A 23,342-nucleotide genomic window follows, 5' to 3' on the forward strand; every position below is an offset into this window, starting at 1 on the left:
GACCGACCCCCAGCGCCCTCTAGATTCCCCGCGCCCGCCGGTTCTCCGTGACGTTACGGGCGCAGCGCGCAGGCGCCACTGGGAGCGCTTTTTTTTTTTTTTCCTCCCTTCCTCCGCCTCCTTCCGCGGTCCCCGCCTCCCAACGGGCTGGAGGGGCGGGGCCTGCGGCTCTTGCTGCCTTGCCTGCCGAAAGGGAGGAGGGTTTGTCCGGGCGAGGCGGGTGCACCGGGCTCAGGAGCCAGGCGGCTGCTGAGGCTGAGGGGAGGAGCTGAAGGCAGCGGTCGCGGCTCCCGCCCGCACTGAACGCTCATCCCGCGAAGCCCCCTCCCACACTCGGGCGGGCGGCGGCGGCGGGAGGAGGAGAAGGAGGAGGGAGCGTCTCTGCCGCCGCCTCCTGGTCCCCAGCGCGGATCAGCCGCCACCACCTCCCTTCGCGACGATCCTCCCTCCATGGTGCTGTCGCGGCCCCCCCTGTAGCCGGAGCTGCCCCGCGCCGCGCCGGAGCCGGTCTCGGGCAGAGGGAGCGGTCGCGGCCTCGCGGCCCGCGCGGGCTGACGAGCGAAGAGTGCAGCGCTTCGCGGTCCCCGAGGGTCCGCACGCCCCGGCAGCGCGGCCGTCAGCAACCGCGCGAGGAGCAGCGGGCGGGCGGGCGGCGCCGGGCCCGGGCCGCCCTCGCTCCCACGCCCCGGCCCCGCCGCCCGCGCCGGGGCGGCAGCTGGCAGAGGAAAGGCGCTGCAGTCTCCGGGCCTCGCGGCCCCAGTTGAGCTTCCTCAGCACCGAGGGCTTGCGGGTTCTGTGAGGAGGACACGAGCCCGGAGCCGGGCACTGAGCTCTTGGGCGCCCCCAACCCAGTTTTCAGAACCCTCCACGCTGCGGCCGCTGTCCCCTCCGGACCATGGCCGACGACGACGTGCTGTTCGAGGATGTGTACGAGCTGTGCGAGGTGATCGGCAAGTGAGTCTCCACGCGAGGGAGCGGGAGTGTGGAAAAATGCTTTTCAGCGATGCCCGGGGCCTCCCGCACCCGCTCCGGGCCTGCCCCCTGCCCTCTCTCCCTCCCCTCTGCCTCCCTCGTCCTTTTCACCCTGGAGTATTTATAGACGTGTACCTGGATCTGCTGCCAGGAGGGGTCAGGGGGCTTCTCAGCGATCCGTGGAGGCCACCGAGCCCCGGTCGGCCACCCCATAAGGCGTGGGGCCGGCTGCATGCATTTTATCTGACGGTTACACAGGGACGTGGCAGGACGGATTTTATAGTTGCTTCCTGGGAACAGTTGGGGTTATTGTTACCTTTCCTGTACCATAGACCTTTTACGAAAAGAGCAGTCTGCATTTCGTGTGCTTGTGTGGAGAGAGCGAGAGAGCGCGTCCGGGGTTTTTAATTGTGGGGTGTGTGTCTATTGTGCCAGGATATTAGACAGATGCCTTTGTGTTCACCCCATGCCCGGATTTAAGAGGGTCATTGAAAACGGATGCGTCCAGTTTCAGCAAATTCTTCACCTGCTATAGACGAACATAGAAAGAGTTAGGGGCACCCAAATTTTTAATGTCTCGTTATGCAATGACTGTACAATCAGTGCTCGAGGCTCCCTTCTACTGTTGTTGGGATGGTGGTTAGCGTGGTAGAGCCGTCTGCTTTGAGTCACCGGGCTGGTCTAGAATATAAAACTGACAGTCCAAATGCTCATCCTTTCGTCTGTGTTGTATAATTACACTAGGGAAAAGCAGGGAATCAGATTAATCACAGTACTGATTGAGAATTAAATCTGCAGTTCCTCATCTAATTGTCCAGTCCTGAAATCTGTTTTGAATTGTTTCCTTTTCATTCTTGTCAAACAATATTCCAAGTGTACAATCCTGCTAATTTGCTTGGGAGGGAAATGCTGGCAATCTGAAGTTGATTTCCTAGCTCAGCGTGGATTCTCTGGCTTTGGAAGTTGAGATAAGATTTAAGAGCGATTTTTTTTTTTTTTTTTTTTTTTTGCTTATTTAATAGGGCTCGTGAGATAGCTAGCATTAGAGTATTTACTTCGTTTTGGAAGCGGTGCTTTATTGTCTATTTTAAGGTCCACAGTTGGGAAATGAAACCAAGACAGCAGTTGGCTCTACCCCTTTTAAGTTATCTGCAGTATACTCAGTTTCAATTTTTTGAGTACGGGTAACTCATTTTTTTTCCTCCATATTGAGGCATTACAGTACAGCTCACATGGCAAAATTGTGGGTAGAGCTTGCTACACTCTTTTCTTAGACCCAAATGCTCCTTGCCCCCATTGTTCAGTGACCAGCCTATCTGTTAGGAGGAGGATATCCAAATGTGTCTCCTACAGTCTTTGTGGATATGCCCAGAGCAGCGCTGGTGAAAAGCTATTTAATGAGAACCACGTGTAATTTATCGTTTTCTAGTAGCCACTTTAGATAAAGATTTCAAACAAAAGGTGTAATTTTAGTAAAATATGTATGTAATACATTATATATAATTAGTGATCTCAGCCATACTGTACATCTTTTCTTACTAAGCCATTGAAATGCAATGTGTGTTTTATACTAACAGAACATCTCAATTTTGAAGCTAAGCTAAATTTTTTACCAGAAGTACTTGATCTGTATTTAGGTCTCATAAAATTTGCATATGCAAAAGTAGATTCACATATTCAAGTGGTTCCAAACATACATAAAAGTTTTCCAAAAACTGAATTTACTGTTTCTAAATTTTAATCAATTAAGCAGAATGCAAAATGTATTGCCTCCGTTTGATTAGCCACATTTCAAGTGCTTAACGGCAACAGTCGACTGCCACATTTTTTGGAGAGAATTTTTTTTTCCCAAAAATCTCCTTCATTTATTCATTGTTATGAGGATACAAAGAAGGCAAATTAGGTGTTTCTCAAGAGCCACCCAAATGACCATGAGAGTGAGTGATACTTGTATCTTAGTTATAACTGTCGTGAGCCTGAAGTCGGGCATTGGAAAATGTGGGATTAAGATGCTTGCATATATTATGGTGATGGAAATAGCCGTCATTGAATCAGTTTTGGTGGTTGGTTCATATTCCTTCAGGTCTAAAAGGATGACAGTGTAGATTTCCAAAGTGGTCAGCCTCAGGTTAGTAGTCTGTATTGTGCTCACTTAAAATTGAGAAAATCCTTTCAGAAGACACCACTGGTAGAATTAAGTTTATCCATTCTGTTCTGAAGCTGCAGGAGGAGGAAGAGCAAGCTAATTTTGATATGCTCCCTGGCCAGTGGCTGCCTGCACTACTGAGAACGGTGAAATTTCATTCCTATCCTACAAAATCTGACTTGGTTGGTGTCATTTCTAAAATGTCATTTCTTGAAATAATGAATCCAAGATAGACCGAGTCTTAAAGAATGTAATGATGGTGTTCTTCACCCCGTGCAAAGGTTGAAGGTTTCTCCGGTAAATTGTGTCAGTAGATATTGATCCTGAAATTGAAATTCGTTTGAGGTTTCTTTTTCCTTCAGAGACCTTGACAGCATACATTTAAACTAAGAATTTGTTCAATTATGAGCTTAAACAGAAAGGCTTTGCAGATCATTGTTCATCCTGAAAATCTTTTTTTGTTGATTTCAATTCAGACTCCACGGAATTTTGATTTTCTTTTCTATCAGATTAGTATCACAAATTGTGTTTACACCACAGTGTCTTTAAGAGTTTTAAATTTCTTACAAAGGCCCTTTAAAATAGATTTCAATTTTTAAGACATATTGGCCACCCACTCACTAACTCATCTTCTATGAGCTAGGCTTTACTTGGTGTAAGGAAATTTCAATTTGAGTGAGTGAGGGAGGGTCTCAGGAATGCAGCCCTGGCTGGCTTAGAGCTTGTTATGTAGATCAGGCTGCTCTTGAACTCCAGCTGCCTGTCCCTGCTTTTGAAATGCTGGGATTAAAGGTGCTTGCTGTCACTCACACACCTGATTTAAATTTCCAATGTAATTTAGACCCCCCCCTTGGTATCTTTTTCTTGACTTAGAACAGGACTTGAGGTAAGGAGGCTTGAAGAGAGATTGCTATTTGCCATACATTTCCCTGCAAACTTTACTCTTATTAAAGCTATCTTTGAAAGAATCATTTATTTTAATTATAAAGATTGGGAAGGTGCCATTTCTTTTTTTAAAAAAGACACCCTCTGTGTGTGTGTGTGTTTTTAAGTTGCAGAAACTCTTAAATGATTTTTGTTTTCCTAACATTTTAATATGGCATCTTTTAAGTTATTGAAGCAAATTACAATTATAGTCCCAAACTTATTTTTTTCTGTTTGTTTTTGTTTCTGAGACAGTTTCACTATATGATTTGTAGATCAGGCTATCCTCACACTCAAAGATGTACAGCTGTCTCTGCTTCTGCCTCCCACAGGCTGAAAATTCATTATACATCACCACACCTATCTAGTCCCCAAACTTAACAAATATAGCAATTGCTGGAAAGAAAAGCTATTATGCAAATACAAGCTAATAACTAATTTTGTCATAACCACTTACTCGTCCTTCTGCAGATTTGTAGTTTTGTAGGTAAATGTAAAACTAGTAATAGTATATGAAATAAGTTAAAAACAGTTCATTTAAATTAAAGCATGGTATCACACAATGTACAGTTTTTATGTCTGTTGGCTGAGTATTTGCCCTGGGTTTTAGAGTGTTTAGTAACCTGGAACTTCTAATTCTCCTGTTCTGCTAAGAAAGACATAGATTGACATTGGGATGATGAAGCATGATCCTTGCTCATGGATGGCAGACATGCAAGTTTGCTGCCAGGCATACTGTATTTGCTTATACCTTGAGTACCTTGAGAACATTTAACATATTTAATTACAGTTACTTATTTATGTTTTTTCTACCTAGCTAGTAGGTAGCTTCATGAAGGCAGGGAAATATATACCACATTTCTCTCCATTGCTAAATGCAGGACCTGCAATGTAATAGTCATTAGCTGTGGGATAAATTGAGTAGTTTTAATAAAATCTTATTAAAAGGCAAAAAGTATATTTATCAACTTTGGAGTAATTATTGCCCCCAAAGGCTGAATTAGTTGAAAGTAGTGGTGCTTTACCTGGCTACATGTCAGAATTGTCAGGGGACCTTTTAAAAAAATATCAGTGCCAGGACCCTGTGACAGAACAGTGTAAGGCAGAATTCTGAGACATGGCACTGGTATTTTGTAAAACTAAATGGATCTTGTATGAAGAGTCACTGTTTTAAAACTTAGCTGATAGATAGATAGATAGATAGATAGATAGATAGATAGATAGATAGATCAATAGCATTCTGGGACTAGCTTTTCAGGGATTAAAATTTTTACAAAGTAGAGTAAATATGTTTTGTAGTGCGTTTAAGCTACCAGACCAAAACATGGATTTTTTTTAATCATCTATGCATTTATGTTTCTGAGCCTGTTGTGTAAGAATTTAGTTTCAGCCTGTGTTTGGCTTTGGTTTTCTGGGTCTTTTAAGATTCTCATTGATTTATGACACTTGTCTAATGCTAACATGGTGATTGTCTGATGTTTGGAGCAACCCAGAACAAGGATTGCTTCAATAACTGTTGATGATAGCTTTCTACTACAATGGCTTAATTTAATAAGAAATTCATTAGTTTAGTATGGATTGTTTGCACATACACTTTATTAAAAGAGAATGGTTAAGTTACTTATGTCCTTTAAAGTTCTGTAATTGTGACTACAATAATACAGTCTGCCAGAGAATTGAGTTAAAAGCAGTCTTATATAAATACTGGGTTTATAGTATATAAAATTAATTAATTAAGCATAGAGGGAAACCCAGCTTTTCTGATTTGCTCTAATCACTCCCATTTTTTCCTGTATTGATTGTATCAGTGATTTAAAATTCCAGTACCCCAGGGGAGCATTACATGATGCGGAAGAACTGTCCTGAAAACTTTAGACACTGTACGTAGTTTTAAATATTAAGAAAAGGTTATGACTTAAGTAGACACTGTATATCTAGATAATTCCAACTCCTGGGGTGTAGTTGCCCTTTTATAGAAGACAACCTACAGAATTTTGAGAAGTCTCTGTGCAGTTGATTCTGGGACTCCCTTGGGGGAAAGTGAGCTCTTTAGTTACCTTTGTCTTCTTTAGCTCTTTATGTAGATTTTTACCAATTACTTTAAGGGGTTGTCATTTGCAACTTGTTTGTTGTATATAATTTGAAATGCACAGATCACTTTCTCCAATTTTTCTCTTGTATAGACAGACAAGCTTCACCCAATGAACTGTATTTCTAGTTTTCCCTAAATCATGTTCTTAGATATTTCCTTACGTTGAAAGTTTTTGCACCTCTATTTATATCTATGAGTAATAGTAGAAGTAGGTATACCACATTTCTTTGAAACTGTGCTCAAATGATTGCCTTTTTGTAAATGTTTTCAGACTTTTAACTGTGTGTAAAGGAACTTCAACATAGCACACTTTAAAATAAAAGAATGTTTTATAACCTAATGACTACTTTGCAAAGGACATTGACTCACCTTTCTAATATTAGGCATTTTACATGTATCATCTCATTTAATTCTAACCCTTTTCACAGAGAACAAGGAGCTTAAGAGGTGGTGAGGAGTGATCTGGCTAAGATCACATAGAATTCTTTCTGCTTCTAAAGATTGTTCTTTTTGGCTACATTCTACTGGTGATTCAGATTATGGGAAAAAAAATACCGGATTGGATTTCTTTAAAATAAGACTAGTTTTCATCTTTCAAATTTATTACTGTAAAAGATGATTACTTTCCTGTTACATTTCTTTGGTAGACTAAACTATTCCTTCCTACTTTACTTCTTTTTCCTCTTGCTTTATGACATTGGTTTTCAACCTGTGGGTTGTAACTTCTTTGGAATCAAATGACCCTTTCACAGGGGTCACATATCAGATGTACTACATATCAGATATTTACATTATGATTCATGAGGGTATCAAAATTATAGCTATGGAGTTGCAATGAAAATAATGTTAAAGAGTCGCAGCATCAGGAAGTTTGAGAACCAATGATCTATGATGAAATATTAGCATTTGTAACCAAACTAATTGATAAATCTATATATTCTTTAGTAGTGGAAATAAAGATTCTTGACCAAAATATAATTGGTTCTGAAACGTTCTCCATCCCTTTTACTCCCCAAGTGTTTTCCCCTCAGACTAATTATTCTAAGCCAGAAGTAGTGAAGTTTTCAGAGATAGGCATTTGCTTGAAGGTAGGGTGGGCGATTTCTTATGTCCTGTGATACATCCTGAATTGCATTTGACTTTGAGAAGCACTTCCTAAACTGCAGCTTCTGTCTCAGCAGCCAGCACTATTCACTTAAGTAGTGAAAACGCTACTTTTGTATAGTTGCCACTGTACAGCAAGTAAGTACCTGTCACTAGCTGCTAGGCTGATGGGATGTTCTGCTTTCACAATATGGAGCTTATATTTTAGTTGCCATTTATAACACAGATTTCTTTTTCACTGGATTTGTGTTTTTTAGATTCTGATTACTGGCTTTTAAGTAAAATAGTTTTATTTTCCAAAAATGATGCCATTTCTATTCACTAGCTTGTATATGACCATGAAATAGATAGAAGCCCTTGCATTGAGCAACAAAGTAAAGATTAAGTAAAAATTTTTTCTCTCTTTTTTAAGTTCTTGGTGGTTATCACATTAATATTGTTTCCTTAAACTATTCCATTATAGAGATGTTAATACTTCCTGGTGTCAAGGATTCTTTGTCCTTGGATGGTGCTAGTATGCTTCCCTCCTTTCCCTTCTCATCCCCTCTCTCACCTTAAACAACTTTTCTTTATGGTTCTTGCCCCTGTTCCTGCTGGCTCTCCTCCTCCCTGGCCTCCCTCAGTGCCAAACTGGTACTGGTTCATGTACACTATATAACCAAATAAACACTTTCCTCCCCCAACTTGGTTTTGGTCAGTGTTTTATTTTAGCAAACAAATGAGGACATCTCTGAACCGTAGATAGATTTTACTCCTTATTAATTGAAGGGGTGCTTTATTCAGCTCCAGAGGTATCTACCCTCGCTATGGTATGCAGACGGCCACTATAACACTACTAGTTCAAGCATCCACATTTGTACTTTAAGGAAACATACATTTTTCTCCTTTCTGATTATCTTTTTGTTTCCCTGAATATCTGATTCCATTGCTTTGTGGCTTGTAAGACAGCCCGGAAGATCTGATCTGGTGACCTTTGGGTACGTTTTTTGTCCTTGTAGAAGGAAGGAGCGATATCCACTTCATAAGGTATTTGCATAGATTGGTGATTGTAAAGTGAAGGTTAAGTGTTTTTTATTGGTATAATGTCTCTGCAGTTTTGTATCTCAGTTTCTACAGTTTTATATGTGTTCTTTCTCAGTGCTAGCCACATGCTTTACATAAGTAATGTGTTGAAATGAACATTCTTACTGTGTAGGTAAAATATCATTTATTCATTCATTCATTTGTAGCTGTGAAGTCATGGGAAATTTTGTTAACATCTCTGATCATTAGTTCCTTTGCCTGTAAAACGAAAATGATAGTATAGTTCTCTGAGGAAGATTATGGGGATTAAATAATACAATATATGGAAATGTGTGCAGTTTTTATTTTAGTTGCATCATCGTCAACATCACCATCATCATCACCACCACCATCATCATCCAGCAAGCACTTGAATTCTCCAGCTTCAAGAAACTCTGTCAGTAAGAGATGAATGATTAGATCTAGACCATGTCACACTCATTCTTGAATCCTGATAAGGCAATAAGGCAAGAGTTACAGCTGACTTGTTCATGCTGCTGTCTGTGCCTATTATTTTACCCAGCATAAAGAAAATTATCCATAGTTGTTGAATGAATGAATACATTGAGAAATCCAGAGAAAATTAAGTTGAGGAAATCTTTGTAGCAGACATGAAATTTGAAAATTTTGTTAGTCCTTGGGTAATTCTTAAAATCTTTGGCTTGTTTCCTCATGGCTAAAAAGGAGTAGGGAAATTCAGATAGAGGAACTCTAATAACTCTTAGGAATATAAAAATATATTCAAGAGTACCTAGTGTTTTTTTTACCAAAAAATGGTATATGTTACAAAAGATATTCTTTGTGTTTTCATAATTTCTCTGTAAGCCTGTCCCAGGTTGTAGTATTACAATATTGTGAAGAGCTCCAAATTTTTTGCTAAGCGAGTCCCATATAATATCTTTGCATGTGGACATTTGTAAGAATTATTTGTTCATAATGTGAGGTTTCTTAATGAAGGAAAGGAAATTCTAGGGCTGGAGAGATGGCTCAGAGGGTATTGGTACTTGGCACCAAGCCTGACTACTTGAGTTTGATTCCTGCTTGGACTCACATGGTGGAAGGAGAGAACCAATTCCTGAAGTTGTTCCCTCCTGTGTGTACATATATACCTATAATACAAATTGTGCTAATTTGTTTAAAAGAAAGGGAACATCTTGGAATATGTATTTAAGAAGTAACTATATACATGATTTATTACATTTATGTTGTAGTAGTTTCCCAAATTTTGTTAAGACAACAGTTTCCGTATGTTAAGTGGTGGCAAATGTAGTTCATGAAAGATTGGGCACTGACTCTAAAGTACCTAAATACACATCCTATATAATCATCCAGACTCCCGCCCCCTCACCTATCACTCTATGAATCCCCAGCCAGCCTCTTCCCTTCTTTCACTCTCCTCTCTCTGTTCTATTTCTTTCTCACACTCCCTTCTCACCTTTGTTTTATACCAACAACAACAACAAAAAAAAAAAAAAAAAAAAAAAAAAAAAAAAAAAAAAGAATGACCATCAGGATGGAAGAGGTGGTCTTGTATGGAAATAGGTTGGCTTGAGGGAATAGTAAAAGGTGTCTTTTCCTATGATCCCTGGACAGTGTTATTTATATTGCATCATTTAGGTTAGCAGTTTCACTGACTCTACTTGTCCCCCTTAAAGTTTAGTTTAAAAAGAGAATTGTCTGAAATTATCTGTATCTGAACAATTTCCCATCTTCTATTTAGGCTTAATATTACTATCTTAATTAGGCCTTAGTCTAGCAGTATAATGTAATATTAAATTTGAGATTATCATGTGTTACAGTAAATATTAAAAAGAATCTGGCTTATCTGTTTATGGGCCCCACAGTCTCACTCCGCGGGCGCCGCTTCTAGCATGGAACTAGCGTGTGGACTCTGTCACTGGTCTGCCATATTCTCCCCATGACTCCCTTTCCTGGCGGTTCATTCCGCCTGCCCTATTTCCTCTGTCCAGGGTGGATTTACGGTCCTGCCCAACACAAGCATGACTCTAGGGCTTGATAGCTTTTCGTACAGTATATTTCAAACTCTCAATCCACAAACCCTCTACATAATAAGATTATATCAAATGGACAAAGAAATAAACTGCCCTTCTGTATGAGAAATAGGACCTATAAAATTCTTAAAATGTTTATAGCTACCTATCGCTAATTAAGTCCACCTGGATCCAGTTCATCTTTCTCCATCTCCATTTTGATCCAGGTGGGATTTGATGTAGTCTTGTTGTGGTTTGTGGACTGAGAATTGAATATATATCTATATCTATATCTATCTATCTCTATCTATCTATCTATCTATCTATCTATCTATCTATCTATCTATCTATCTATCTATACCTATAGATAGATAGATATACACCTGTATGAAAAGCTATCGGGCCTTAGAATCATGTTTGTGCTGGGCAGGGTGGTAATTTTACCCGGGATGGAGGCGTCGTGCAGGCGGAATGAGATTAGGGGTGGCTTGGGCTGAGCGACAAAGTCCGTGTCCCCAGTTCTATACTAGAAGCGGCGCCTGTGGAGTGAGACCGCAGGGGCTGATAAAGAGGTAAGATATTTCATTTTTAATATTTACTGCAACAATCCTGTTTTATGAGTCATGATCTCAACTATGTAGACCAGGCTAGCTTCACTCACAGACATCCATATGCCTCTGCCTTTTTTTTTAACAACTTTATTTTACAAAACAAAGATAAATGTACAGATTTTAAGCATTTTTTGCATAAAATTATACAATACATTTTGTCAGTACTTTTTTTTTAAAGGTTTGATAGTGTGATAAAGATCCCACCAGTAACAATGAGCATAAAGTACATGTAAAACAAGATGCAACCTGGAAATAGTCAAAGTTTTCTTGGTGTGTAAAGATTTTTTTTTTTTTACGATGAGCAGACAGTACATGTAATACAGGGTGCAACCCGGAATTTGTCAATGTGTTCTTGGTGGGTAAGGATTGAGCATGACTATTTTTTTTTGTTTTGTTTTCTTTATTTCTTGGACTTCATACAGTCTGTGAGTTGTTTCTGGGGCAGTGTGAGCCTCTGGGGTTAGCATCCCACTATCAGTGACTGCATATTATGTCTGTTCTTTTGTGACTGGGTTATCTCACTCAGGATGATATTCTCTAGATGCAGCCATTTTCTTAAGAATTTGGTTAAGTCATTGTTTCTGGTGGCTGAGTAGTATTCCATTGTGTATATGTACCACAATTTTTGTATCCATTCGTCTTCTGAGGGAAATGCAAATCAAAACAACCCTGAGATTCCACCTCATACCAGTCAGATTGGCCAAGATCCAAAACTCAGATGACAACAGATGCTGGCGAGGTTTCGGAGAAAGAGGAACACTTCTCCACTGTTGGTGGGGTTGCAAACTAATACAACCACTCTGGAAATCAGTCTGGCGATACCTCAGAAAATTGGACATAGTACTACCTGAAGACCCAGCTATTCCACTTCTGGGCATATACCCCAGAGACACCTTAGTACACAACAAAGATATATGCACCACAATGTTCATAGCAGCTCTATTTATAATGCCTCTGCCTCTTGATTGTTGGGTTAAAGGCATGGGCCACCATGCCCACCTTGATATTATTTTTTTAAAAAGTTATTTAGTTTTATGATTAGCCATGGAAGTGCTAGGAACTACAGCAGGGTCCTCTGCCCTTAATCACTGAGCCGTCACACTCGCATGATTATCCTTTTAATAAATGTTTTCTTTTAAGTTATTTATAAAGTAATTAGATGCTTGTAAAACAGGGAGCTCTTTTCACTGAGACTATTCTTAATTATATTTCATATGAATTTGAAAAAAAATCATTACTGGACTATTCGGATAACAGATCAAATTGAGGATATAATTATCTCATAGTATATTTTAACACATGCTAAGATGTGGGGGAAAATCCCTTTACTAACCATACATGTTGTAACCTATGCAGTTTTTTTTTTCTTTAAAAAGATTTCTTCCAATGGCTACTTCTCCAAAACACTCTTGCACTTGAGGCTCAAGGAACAGTGGGGAGGAGGGGGTGAAAAGATTGCTAAGAACCAGGGAGTTTGGTGATTGTAAGAGCTAAAGACCAGTGAGGTTGTGTCTCCTACTAACATCAGAAGCTGTGCTCATAAAGCCTCACCAATATGACGGGCCAAACATGAGCTGAACAAGGATGACATCAACGAGCCAAACTCGAGGAGAGAAGCCCACGAGGCCTCAGCCCCACACAAAGAACTAAAGCAGCCGAGGAAGGCTGGGAGTGGGAGAGGTGATCTTCCCCAGAGGAAAGCTCACGCTTGGTTTGTTCAGGGCTCAACACTCAGTCCTGAAAACACACTTACAGGTTATATCATAGTTATATACATACAACAACAATTAGTGAAAAGGCCATGAAATTGAAGAAGATTGAGGAGGTGTATAAGGGCGGATTTGGAGGGAGGAGAGGGAAAGGAGAAATATAGTTATAATCTGAAAAGTTTTTAAAAATATTTTTCTTATGGCTATTAAGCCAATCTATGTACACTCTGTTCACATGAACGTGCTTTGTTATGAGCATGTCAGAAAGCCTGGAGATCTGAAGAGGAGGCATTCAAGGCTTGCTGCTACACTTTATAGATTCTCAATATTACTCTTTCTCCTGTGACTGTGTGTTCCCATGACACTGCTGGATCATACTTCATAGTCTATGACCTACTTGTCCTAAAGGTTTAGTGGGCTTTAAATTGATTATGTGGAACCTCTGGCTTCTTGTTTGGGCTTACCCTGGTGGGTCCAGTATTAGGCTTACAAATATGACTATGGACTTTCCAGATCCTTTCCTAGACAGAAACACAGAGAGATGAAAGTTGGATTAAAAAACAAAAGGAATTGGCAATCCAGGCATGATGGCTCTTTCCTGTGATTCCAGCATTTGGAAGGCAAAGGCAGGAAACTTACTGTCAATTCAAGGCTAGACTGAATTACAGAGTAAGACGCTCTCTTAAAATGCACCATTCCAAAAAAGAAAAAGACTAAGAAAAATAAGTATTCTAAAGAAACTTTATTTGAAAAAAATATTTGTTCATTATTTAAGGTCTTCCTTGCTGGCCTGGCATTCACAACGTAGACCAGGCAGGCCTCATACAGAGATTCACCTCTCTCAGCTTCCTGAGAATTAAACACACATGCCACTATGCCTCATAGAAAATTAGATAATTTTTCACGTGACATCAGAATTTGGATTATTTTTCTATATTTCTTCATCTCATAAAAGAATGGATAACTGGAGTGATGGCTTGGATGTTAAGAGAACGTGTTCATCTTGCAGAGGATCCAAGCTCTGTTGCCAGCACCCATGTTGGGCATCTGACAACTGCCTGTAATTCCAGGTCCAGGGGCTCCACTGCTATCTTTTGGTCTCTGAAGAACCACATGCACATGGCATTCGTGTACACACAGGTTCACATACATGCTCATAAAATAAAAATCAAAACCAAACATTTTTAAAAGGGATAGTAATGACTAGTACTGCTGATTTTTGTGACATTCTCATGAGCATAAGGTGGCATGATTTTCAAAATGTCTTAAATTGCTCTATATATGCATCCATTTTGTTGAAATGAAGTACATCTATATAAAAGTAGTCTCTGTTGAATTTTCTTTGATTTGGGAAGTGTGCATGCATGCACGACGCATGCGCGCGTGTGTGCATGTACGTGTGTGTGTGTGTGTGTGTGTGTGTGTGTGTGTGTGTGTAGGTCAGAGGACAACTTGTATGAGTTGGTTCTTTCCTTCTACCATGTTGCTCTTAGTGATTCAACCCAAGTTGTAAAGCTTCTGCACTGAGCACCTTTACACACAGCTTGCTGGGCTTGTTTTTAAACTGGTTTTGTGTTGTCTTTGCGAGCCTTACATAATATGCTTTGTCTCTTAAGTATGAATTAGAACATGTTAGGTCAAAATGTTGATTATATAAGGTAAAGTATATTTACTGGTGGAGCAATAATAAATTCACATTGAAAGCAAAGACACAATGGAAATTAACATTTTTTTCATAAATTGTAAACTTTTGATTGAGCCTTTAAATTTGGAACTTCAAGTGTAAAACATTGTATCCAACCAGATACTAAGTTAGACTCTTCAACAAATGGTTAGCCTGTAATGAAGAATTTAGGTGTTCTCAAAGTGTTAGTAGAGAACACCTTTTAGCTAGCAGCTGCTCCTAGGAATGGGGTAGAAATGAATATCTCAGACCTCACCGTGACCCTCCAGGTCAGAAGCTAGGGAAGTAGAGCCCCACTATCATTGTGTTAACAAGATTTCCAAGAGCATTCTGATGTACACCATGTTTTTGAGAACTGTCCACTTAAAACTCTGGATCAGTAAATGATGGACTGCAGACTAAAATGCTTCACTTCCTGTTTATTGCCTATGGCTACTTTTTATGCTGTCAGTAGAGTTGGACAGTACTCCAGGATCATTGTCCACAGAGTTATTTGGCCCTGTAAACAAAAAGCTCATTAGTCCCTATTTGAGATAAATTTTAGTATTGTTTACTTGCCCATAATTTTAAAGTGGGAGTAGTTAAAATCATTAGGTAAATACTCATATCTTCCTTTACACACAACCGTCATATTTCTACATGCCCATTCCTCCTTCTAATATCAATTTATTAGCTAAATGACTAGACTTCTAAGTAAGAATAGCATACTATGTTGCCCTTTTTTTTCTGCACGGTGACAGTACCAAGTGTGGTAATCAGTGAGAAATGGTAATGCTATGACCATTTCTCACTGATTCTATGTGGTATGCTTTGGCATTTCTATATTCTAGTGTAATCTAACTTAATCATCCATTGTAATCTTCATTTCTCTCTATTCCTCCTGCCTTTTTTTATTTCCTCAGGACAAATCCCACTTTGTAACTATTATGTTTAGGAATCTATGAGCTGATTATTGTGCCTGAAGTACTGTCACCTTTGTCCTGCAGTATTGTAGTTGCTTGCACTTTACCAGAATTATTTGCACACAGATACCAAATATCTTCAACCATTTTCTGGAAGCATTATTATTATTGCATATCCAACCAAGAATGTCAGTTCATGCTTTGTTCTTGTTAAGGTGATTGGTGGTCAGCATCACATAAAATATTAAGGAGTAATGTTACTTCTGTTTTTATTGATGGATGGGATACTTCTGTTTTTCCACTGAAGGAAAACCAGTGGATTTTCTTTTGAAAGAAAGGCCATGCTGTGGTCTCCTGCTCTTAACACCAAAAGTAGAAAAGGTGCTTTTGTGGTGGATGTGATCCCATGCTTGTATTTTCCTTCTATGACTGTTAGAAAAGAGGACTTGGCTGTTACTGAGCTGTCTTACTTGTGAGTTTGTTTGGTTCATGATTTATCCCACACAAGGAACATAATGAATTCAGACAGGACATGACTGAATTAGCCCTTTCAGTATTTTTAGGCTTTTCCCATCAACTTAATTCTTACCTTTTCCCCTACTTACTCATCCCAGTGGTGAGATACAAAGAGGAGACACAAAGGCAAACACACAGAATCTAGTCATTCAGAGGAAGGCAGATATCAGTAACTTCAAGACCAACCTGGTCTATATATTGAATTTCAGGCCAGCCATAGGAACACAGTGAGACCCTGTCTCAAAACAAACAAACAAAAACATAATTAGGGCTAGAGAGATGGCTCAGCGGTTAAGAGCACTGGCTACTCTTCCAGAGGTCCCGAATTCAATTTCCAGCAACCACATGGTGGCTCACAACCATCTGTAATGAGATCTGTCGCCCTCTTCTGGTGCGTCAGAACAGAGTGACAGTGCACTCTATGTAAACATGAACTCTTTAAAAGAAGGCAGTGTTATTTTCCCAGCCATTATAATAGCCACCCACAGAAATCCTCTGAACCTCCTCATCCTTTCCCTTTTATCTACCTGAAATAGAGGCAGTGGGTGATGATAAGAGTTTGGTAAATTACACTGCACTTTAAGAGGAATGTTCTGCTGGTTTGTGCTGCGTTCCCCCCACCCCATGCAGGGGCGGCTGGGACAGCCCTACAGATTCAGACATAAGCTTCAGTAATTTTCCTCACCTCCTTGGCAGCCAGTAATGCTTGGGAGGTGAGTGTTCCTTTCAGAGAAGCAACTGCTAGATAAATTCTACTGAATGTGGCTTTTGAACCATTTTCAAGGCTATGGTTTTCAGATTCAATATGTCTTAGTAAGTAGAGAGTGTGATTCAAGAGTGTTTACGGTGCAGTAAAAGATAAGGCTCGTTAGGAAATAGACTTTGCACCTAGGTCTCCAGGTAACAAGTCTTATGTTCTTTTAGTACTAACATTTTCCTGCTTTGAAACCATTGAAGTATCCCAGTGCCTCTTTGAAACTCATTAGTAAACAGAATTGTGTTATGGTTATTGAATATAATGGTAGAATCCTATCTAGTACTAATTACTAGTTAGTTTCCCTAGTTTCTGAGAACTTTCAAAGTGTCAGGCTTCATACTAGGTACCACAGTTTTCCCAGTTTACGTTGTTTCCCTTCTCTCCTTGCTATAGTTACACTCAGACTGCCTACTGCAGTGGTTCTCAACCTTCCTAATGCTGTGACCCTTTACTACAGTTCTTCGTGCTGAGGTGACTCCCCCCAGCCATAACATTATTGTTGTTACTTCATAGCTGTAATTATCGATCATGATGTAGAGATCAGTGTTTGCTGGTGATCTTAGGCAACCCCTGTGAAAGGGTTTGTTCAACCTCCAAAGGGTTCAAAACCTACAGGACAATGAACGCTGATCTAGTGTAACCTATGTGGCTAGGCTTGCTTTCAGTAAACTGGCTAGACTGACCTGACCTTGAGCAAAGGTAGGTAATATGGTAGCTACTAGGATGCAGCTGTTTGAGGTTAGTCAATATTAAATGTCATTCATTAAACAGAACTTTCTCTGAAGAGAAGTTTTAAATCACTAGTAGACTCATGAAAAAGTGCCCAACACTAAATCATTGAAAATGCAAATAAGAAGCCACAGTGACAAGCATGTTACCTTTAGGACTGCTAGAAGTAAAAGGATGGATGACTGCTTTGCGCAGGTGGCTCTGCTTAAACTAAATAGATCATGAAACCCAAAGTCAGGAATCTGGGAAAAGGACTGGAGGAAGAAAGAGAGGTTCATATGAATGGGAGGAAGATAAAAGAGAGTGGGAAGAGAAAGTAACTAGAATGACTATAGAATTGTCTAAGAACAAGCATAATTGATTTGCAAAAGACTGATGATAGCAAGTTTATATGAGAATATAAAATGGCACAGCCACTGTGCCAAATATGTTGTCAGTTCTTCAAAAAGTTAGTTTTGTGTGACCCAGCAATTCCCTTACTAGGTATGTAGCCAAGAGAACTGAACACTTTTATTTACACAAAACTCATATAAAATATTTGTATGCACATTACCATAATGGACAAGATGTAGAAACAACTCCAGTGTACATTAGTAAATAAAAAGAAAATTTAATAATTACATAGTGAATTATTATTATTTGGCCATAAAAGGAGTGAAGTATTTATACAGTTTTCAACACAGATTCCCTCTAAAACTTATGCTAAGTGAAAGAAACTAGGCGTAAATTTCCACTTGATGTATAATTGTGTTGATATAAATTTCCAGAATAAATACATCTTTTGATAGAAAAAGTAAATTAGTGGTTCCCAGGAGTTGTGGGGGAAGGACGGGAAGAAGAGTGACTGTCAGTGATCATGGCATGTCTTCTTTGGTCTCCCGGATAATCCTTGCTCATCAAGGCACAAGTTTGAATATACTAAAGCCCACCACACTGTATAATTTAGAAGAGTAAATTTTATTGTCTGTGGATATCTCCATAAAAATGTTATTTTTAAAAATTTAGCTCTTTAGTCATGCCAGCCACATTTTACATGCTCGGTAGCTGTGTCGTTAGTGGCTATATATTGGTGGCACAGATTTGGAAGGTTTTTGTCATCACCCACAATTTTGTTAAATAGAACTGATCCAGAGGATTTGATACTCATAATTTGGGACAAAAGAGAAAAGGAAGGAAGGAAGACAGACAGACAGACAGAGAAAGAAAGAAAGAAAAAGAAAGGCAGGAAGAAAGAAAGAAAGACAGGAAGAAAGAAAGGAAGAGAAGCCCCAGCCTAAAAACCAAAAAGAGTCTAGAAGAGACTTGGAGAAATGTTGATTTATGATACTTTACTGCTATCTAACTGTTCCATAAAGAGACACCCCACTCTATTTTCAAATCATTCTCAAATGAATGTGGTAAGTGGTATTACAGGTCATATCGTATAAATGATGAAATTGAGGCTTTACTGGCTATTAAGAGACTTACATAGCTAGTAGGGGTCAAGCCAGGTTTCTATATAGGTTTTTAGTTTCTATTCTAAGGCATTGTGTTTGTTTTCCTACTTAAAATTTCTGATTTTCTTACCATTCATTCTCTGTTCTCACTGGAACTACTTGTAGTGTCATAATAGATGTTAATATATATGTGCATGTGCACATACATAGTCATGCTACTTAAATGAAAGCACAGTGCATGTACCTCACCTTTTGTGAAGCTGTCTACCCATAGTAACCCTCTTTACTCTTTCCATTTCTGTAGTTATTTTCTAATATTCTCTAAATTATAAGGTATTTAACCATTAAGGAAATAATTATACACTGTGCCAGGCAACTTTGAGGGCCCTATTTTACCTGGTTGACATTTGTGTGACATCCTAAGATACAATTGATAGTACTGACAAGATTATTTTTTGTGACACTATGATACATTAAGACCCATCCATAGTCCCTATGTTAGTTAGTGGCTAACTATCTTAGCTAACTAGTGACTAGTAAAGATGCTGTTTTGTAGTCTAAGACCTTAGCTTTAATTTATACATTACCATTTCCCATACAATAGCATCTTCAGTTCCCACCTACATGACTGTATAACTTGACTGAACTTTACACTTGTTTCCTTTCATATTTATGTTCTTTGTAGTACTTTTTTGTGAACCTACCATGTGACTTACCCTGGTAAATGTCCCATATGTACTTGAAATGCAATGTATTATGCTATTGTTGGATGGTAAAATGATCTTTGCAAATAAGAATGAGATAATGGTTCTTACATCAAGTGGGAATCATGAACTGCTTGGATAAGCCCAGTTAAGTCATATGGGTCATTATGAGAGGGAGGAAACATGATCAGAGTCAGTATAAATAAATGTGACAGTAAAACCAATCAGTTTGTAATGATACATTTTATTGATGTAGAGAATCACAAGCCAAGGAGTGCAGGTAGCCTCAGCCAACACCTCAATTTTAGAGTTGTGACATCTAGAAACTTAAGTGAATAAGTTTATGTTTTAAACCCACTGGGTTTGTGGTAATTTGTTATGTTAGCAATAAGAATTCATGTTAAATTAAATATGCAAATGTCTTTATAATTCTTTTTAGTTTGATTGATATTTTATAAATGATTGTAGAATGGTAATGAATTAAATCAAGATGGCATCAACAATTGTAAGTATATATTCACCCAACATCAGAATACCTGAATATATATGGCAAATATTAACATTATGAAAGGAGAAGTAGATGACAGTACAATATTGGTGGGTTTTAGTACCATTCTTTTAAGAACAGGTAGATTATTCAGAAGGAAAATCACCAAGGAAAGAACACTATAGACTCAAAGGGCCTAATAATCATCTACAGAATAGCCCATCCATCACTAGCATATTGCATTTCATTTCAAATGTATATGGGAAATTTACTAGGGTAAGTCACATGTTAGTTAGGCCACAACAATCTGTTAACAATTTTAAGACAATTGAAGTCATAGCTTGTATTTTTAACAAGCACAGTGTTCTAAAACTACAAATCAACAAGAATAACTGGAAAATTCACAAATACGTGCAAATAAAATGACACATTCCTAAAGAACTGGTAGGTCATAGATGAAACTGAAAGAGAAAATATTTTACCTCTAATTTGAGACAAGTGGAAATAAAATATACTCAAACTTGAGAAATACAGCAAAACCCTGTTCTATGAATGAAGTTTATGATGCTCAACATCAACATTAGAGGCTGGGGAAATGACTCAAGTTGGTAAGTTGTTTGCCATGCAAATGTGAGGACTAGAATTCAGATCCCAGATTCTAAGTAAAACAATCTGAGTATGACAGAACATTCCTGTAATCCATGCACTGAGGAGGTAAGAGTCAGACAGGTCCTTGGAACTCACTGCCTAGCCACTCTAGCCAAATAGGTGAGTTCCAGGTAAAGAGAGAGACATTGTCTCAAAAGATAAGTTGGAGATAACTGAAGAAAACACCCGATATTCTCCTTTGGTCTACACATGTACACAATGCACACTCACACAAGTCAATATCAAGAAAAAGCAAAGATCGCAAATAAATATTTAACTTTGCACCTGAAGTAGGAAAAAAAAAAATAAACCCATAAGCAAACCTAAGCCTCAAATCAGCAAAACGAAAGAATAGATAAGCAAAACTTACAGAAATAGAAACTAGGAAAAAAAACAGCAAAAACTAACTAAGTTAGTTCTTTTTAAAGATGGGATCTATAAACCTTTAGCCACATTAAGAAAGATAAATAAAAAGGGTTTTTTACAACAGATATTAGAGAAATGGGATTATAAGAGACTGTGATGATCAATTACATGGTAACAAATTGGATCACTTGAGGAAATGGATAAATTCTTAAAAAATGTTTCTTTCTAAGATTATATCATATAGAAATAGGAAATCTGAATAGACCAATAATGGGCAAAGAAATTACTAAGCAAAAACCTTTCTACTAAAAAAAAAAAAAAAAAGCAAGGAGTCAAGGTTGGTGGCTTCATTGATAAATTCTCCTGAATGTTAAAGAAGAGTTAATGTCAGTCCTTTGAAAACTCTTAAAAATTTGAAAAGGAGGAATCATTTCAAACTGACTTTATGAGGCAAGTATTACTCTAATGCCAAATCAGATTAAGACACTACAAGAAAAAAAAAAAAAGAAAAGTACAAGTCAATATTCATGATGGACATAACCTGCAAATTCTTCAACCAAATATAAGCAATCCAAATTTAATAACCTATTCAGAGGAGCATGCATCCTTTCCTGGAATGACTTTTGAAAAAGATTTAACAGCATTCTGCTGTTGTAGGTGTTATGATGGACCATAGGCATACCAAGGTGGCAAAAGAAGATGAACTTTTTAAAAAAATGGCAAAACAGGGAAAGTTACATATGTTATTTTGAAAGAATTATCTTTTGTTACCAGGCTCAGTAATGGATGGAATGTGTCAGTCCAAAGCTGAACAGTAATGGCTGGGTAGACATCCTTGTAGAAGTGTTTTTTTGTACAAGGTTGCAGTTTTGGAAATGTTTGTGATAACTTGTATCACACATGCAGGAGTCAAATAAGCATGAGAACCCCTCTCTTCATGGTTTCCTCAGTAATACACTTTGTCATAAGTGACTTCCTTTTGGTTTTCACAACTTTTACACTTGTTACAAAAATGCTCTGCCTAAAGGGACTCTTGAGTGTGCTCTTTATCATACTGTGTGACATGGACAAGTAGACACACCTCTTTGATTTCTAGGGGTTTTTCCAATGGAAAAATGGAGCGCTTGATGGCACTGATAATTCTTAAGTCCTCTTGAACTCTAAAATTGGTGATCCTGTAATTGTAACTGTTGTATTAACTATTTCATTTTACCTTTGATAGCAATCAAACTAACTTTATATTTCAGGTATTAAATTTCAGGTAGCGTGGATGGGAGGGAAAAAGTATCTTGCATCATGATTAAATAAAATTTATCTGTAAGGTGCAAAGATGGTTCATTATATGCTAATAGTTAATGTAAAACATATTACCAGAATAAAATCCATGTGCCGTGTGGTTATCTTACTAGAAGAAAAAAAAAAACAAAAAACAACCCCAAAACAAACAAACAACAAAGAAAACTAGGAAAGAATGTACCTGAGCACCCTGAAGTCAGTGTGTAGCCACCCCACAGCTAATATAGTGCATCTTGAAATTTTGAAAGCTTTTCCTTTAATTATAAAGGAGTCAGGAATACCCACTCACCATTCTTTTTCATATATTACTAGAAGATCAAGTCACAACAAACAGTTAATAAATAAAAGGCAGCCAAATAACAAAGAAACTAAGGTTTTATTTCCTTACAGATGGTACGGTCTTATATGTAAAAAAAAAAAAAAAAAAAAAAAAAAAAAAAAAAAAAAAAAAAAAAATCCTTAACAGACTCCTGAAGAGAAGGAAAAGGAGACCTCATCATAAATTTCAAATGCTTTTCTATAAGTTTTCTTTCTGTTCTTTAGATAGAATATCTTCATATTTGCTTATTTTTTGTCAGCTTAATTTTATATTGAATCCTAATGAAAATTTCATTTTAATTATTAATAATTTTTTAAGGAAAATGAGCCAAATTAAAAACATTTATTTCTTGCACTGATGTAGTTTTTGATGATACCCTTTGGTTTCAGATATTTTGCTATACTTCCTAGAACCCATATGGGAGAAAGAAAGAACAAAGACAAATCCACAAATTGTCTCCTGTGTGTAGATGTGCACACATATACAGTGTAAAACAGATTAAAGAGAACTGAGTCCTCCAGTTGTCCTCACACCCGGCCAAATACCTGCTGTGGCATATTCATGTGTGTTTGCATGCACAAATGATACAAATGCAGTAAAAACTAAAGCATAAACTCTATTAAACCCAACAGTTGGGTTTCTTCAGAGCCACTTTCTGTTGGCTATTTCCCTTCAGCAGTTTTTCTCAATAAGTTGATATTGTGTATCATATGTTGTAATAATTCCTTGTTATGAGTCTCCATAGGTGGTTGTTATTTTTGTTTTCATCCGGTTCAGTGATTTGCCTGGACTATTATGTAGTCTTCCTCTCTGGTAGCATGGAGCTACTGAAGTCTATGGTAGTTTTTGTTTGTTTTGTTTTGTTTGTTTGTTTGTTTTTGGCTTTC

General features: G+C 38.3%; 1 protein-coding gene across 1 annotated transcript in view; it reads left to right on the top strand.

The window, feature by feature from the left end:
- Positions 1 to 464: 464 nt before the first annotated feature.
- The window catches only part of CASK (calcium/calmodulin dependent serine protein kinase), a 346,973-nt gene continuing 324,095 nt past the window's right edge, over positions 465 to 23,342 (top strand). The window contains exon 1 of the mRNA XM_080910355.1: positions 465 to 954. Within this exon, the coding sequence (XP_080766481.1) occupies positions 896 to 954 (59 nt within the window). The 5' untranslated portion in view covers positions 465 to 895. The remainder of the gene's footprint in view (positions 955 to 23,342) is intronic.

The sequence above is a fragment of the Micromys minutus genome (genome assembly GCF_963924665.1).
Source record: "Micromys minutus genome assembly, chromosome: X".
Taxonomy (NCBI): domain Eukaryota; kingdom Metazoa; phylum Chordata; class Mammalia; order Rodentia; family Muridae; genus Micromys; species Micromys minutus.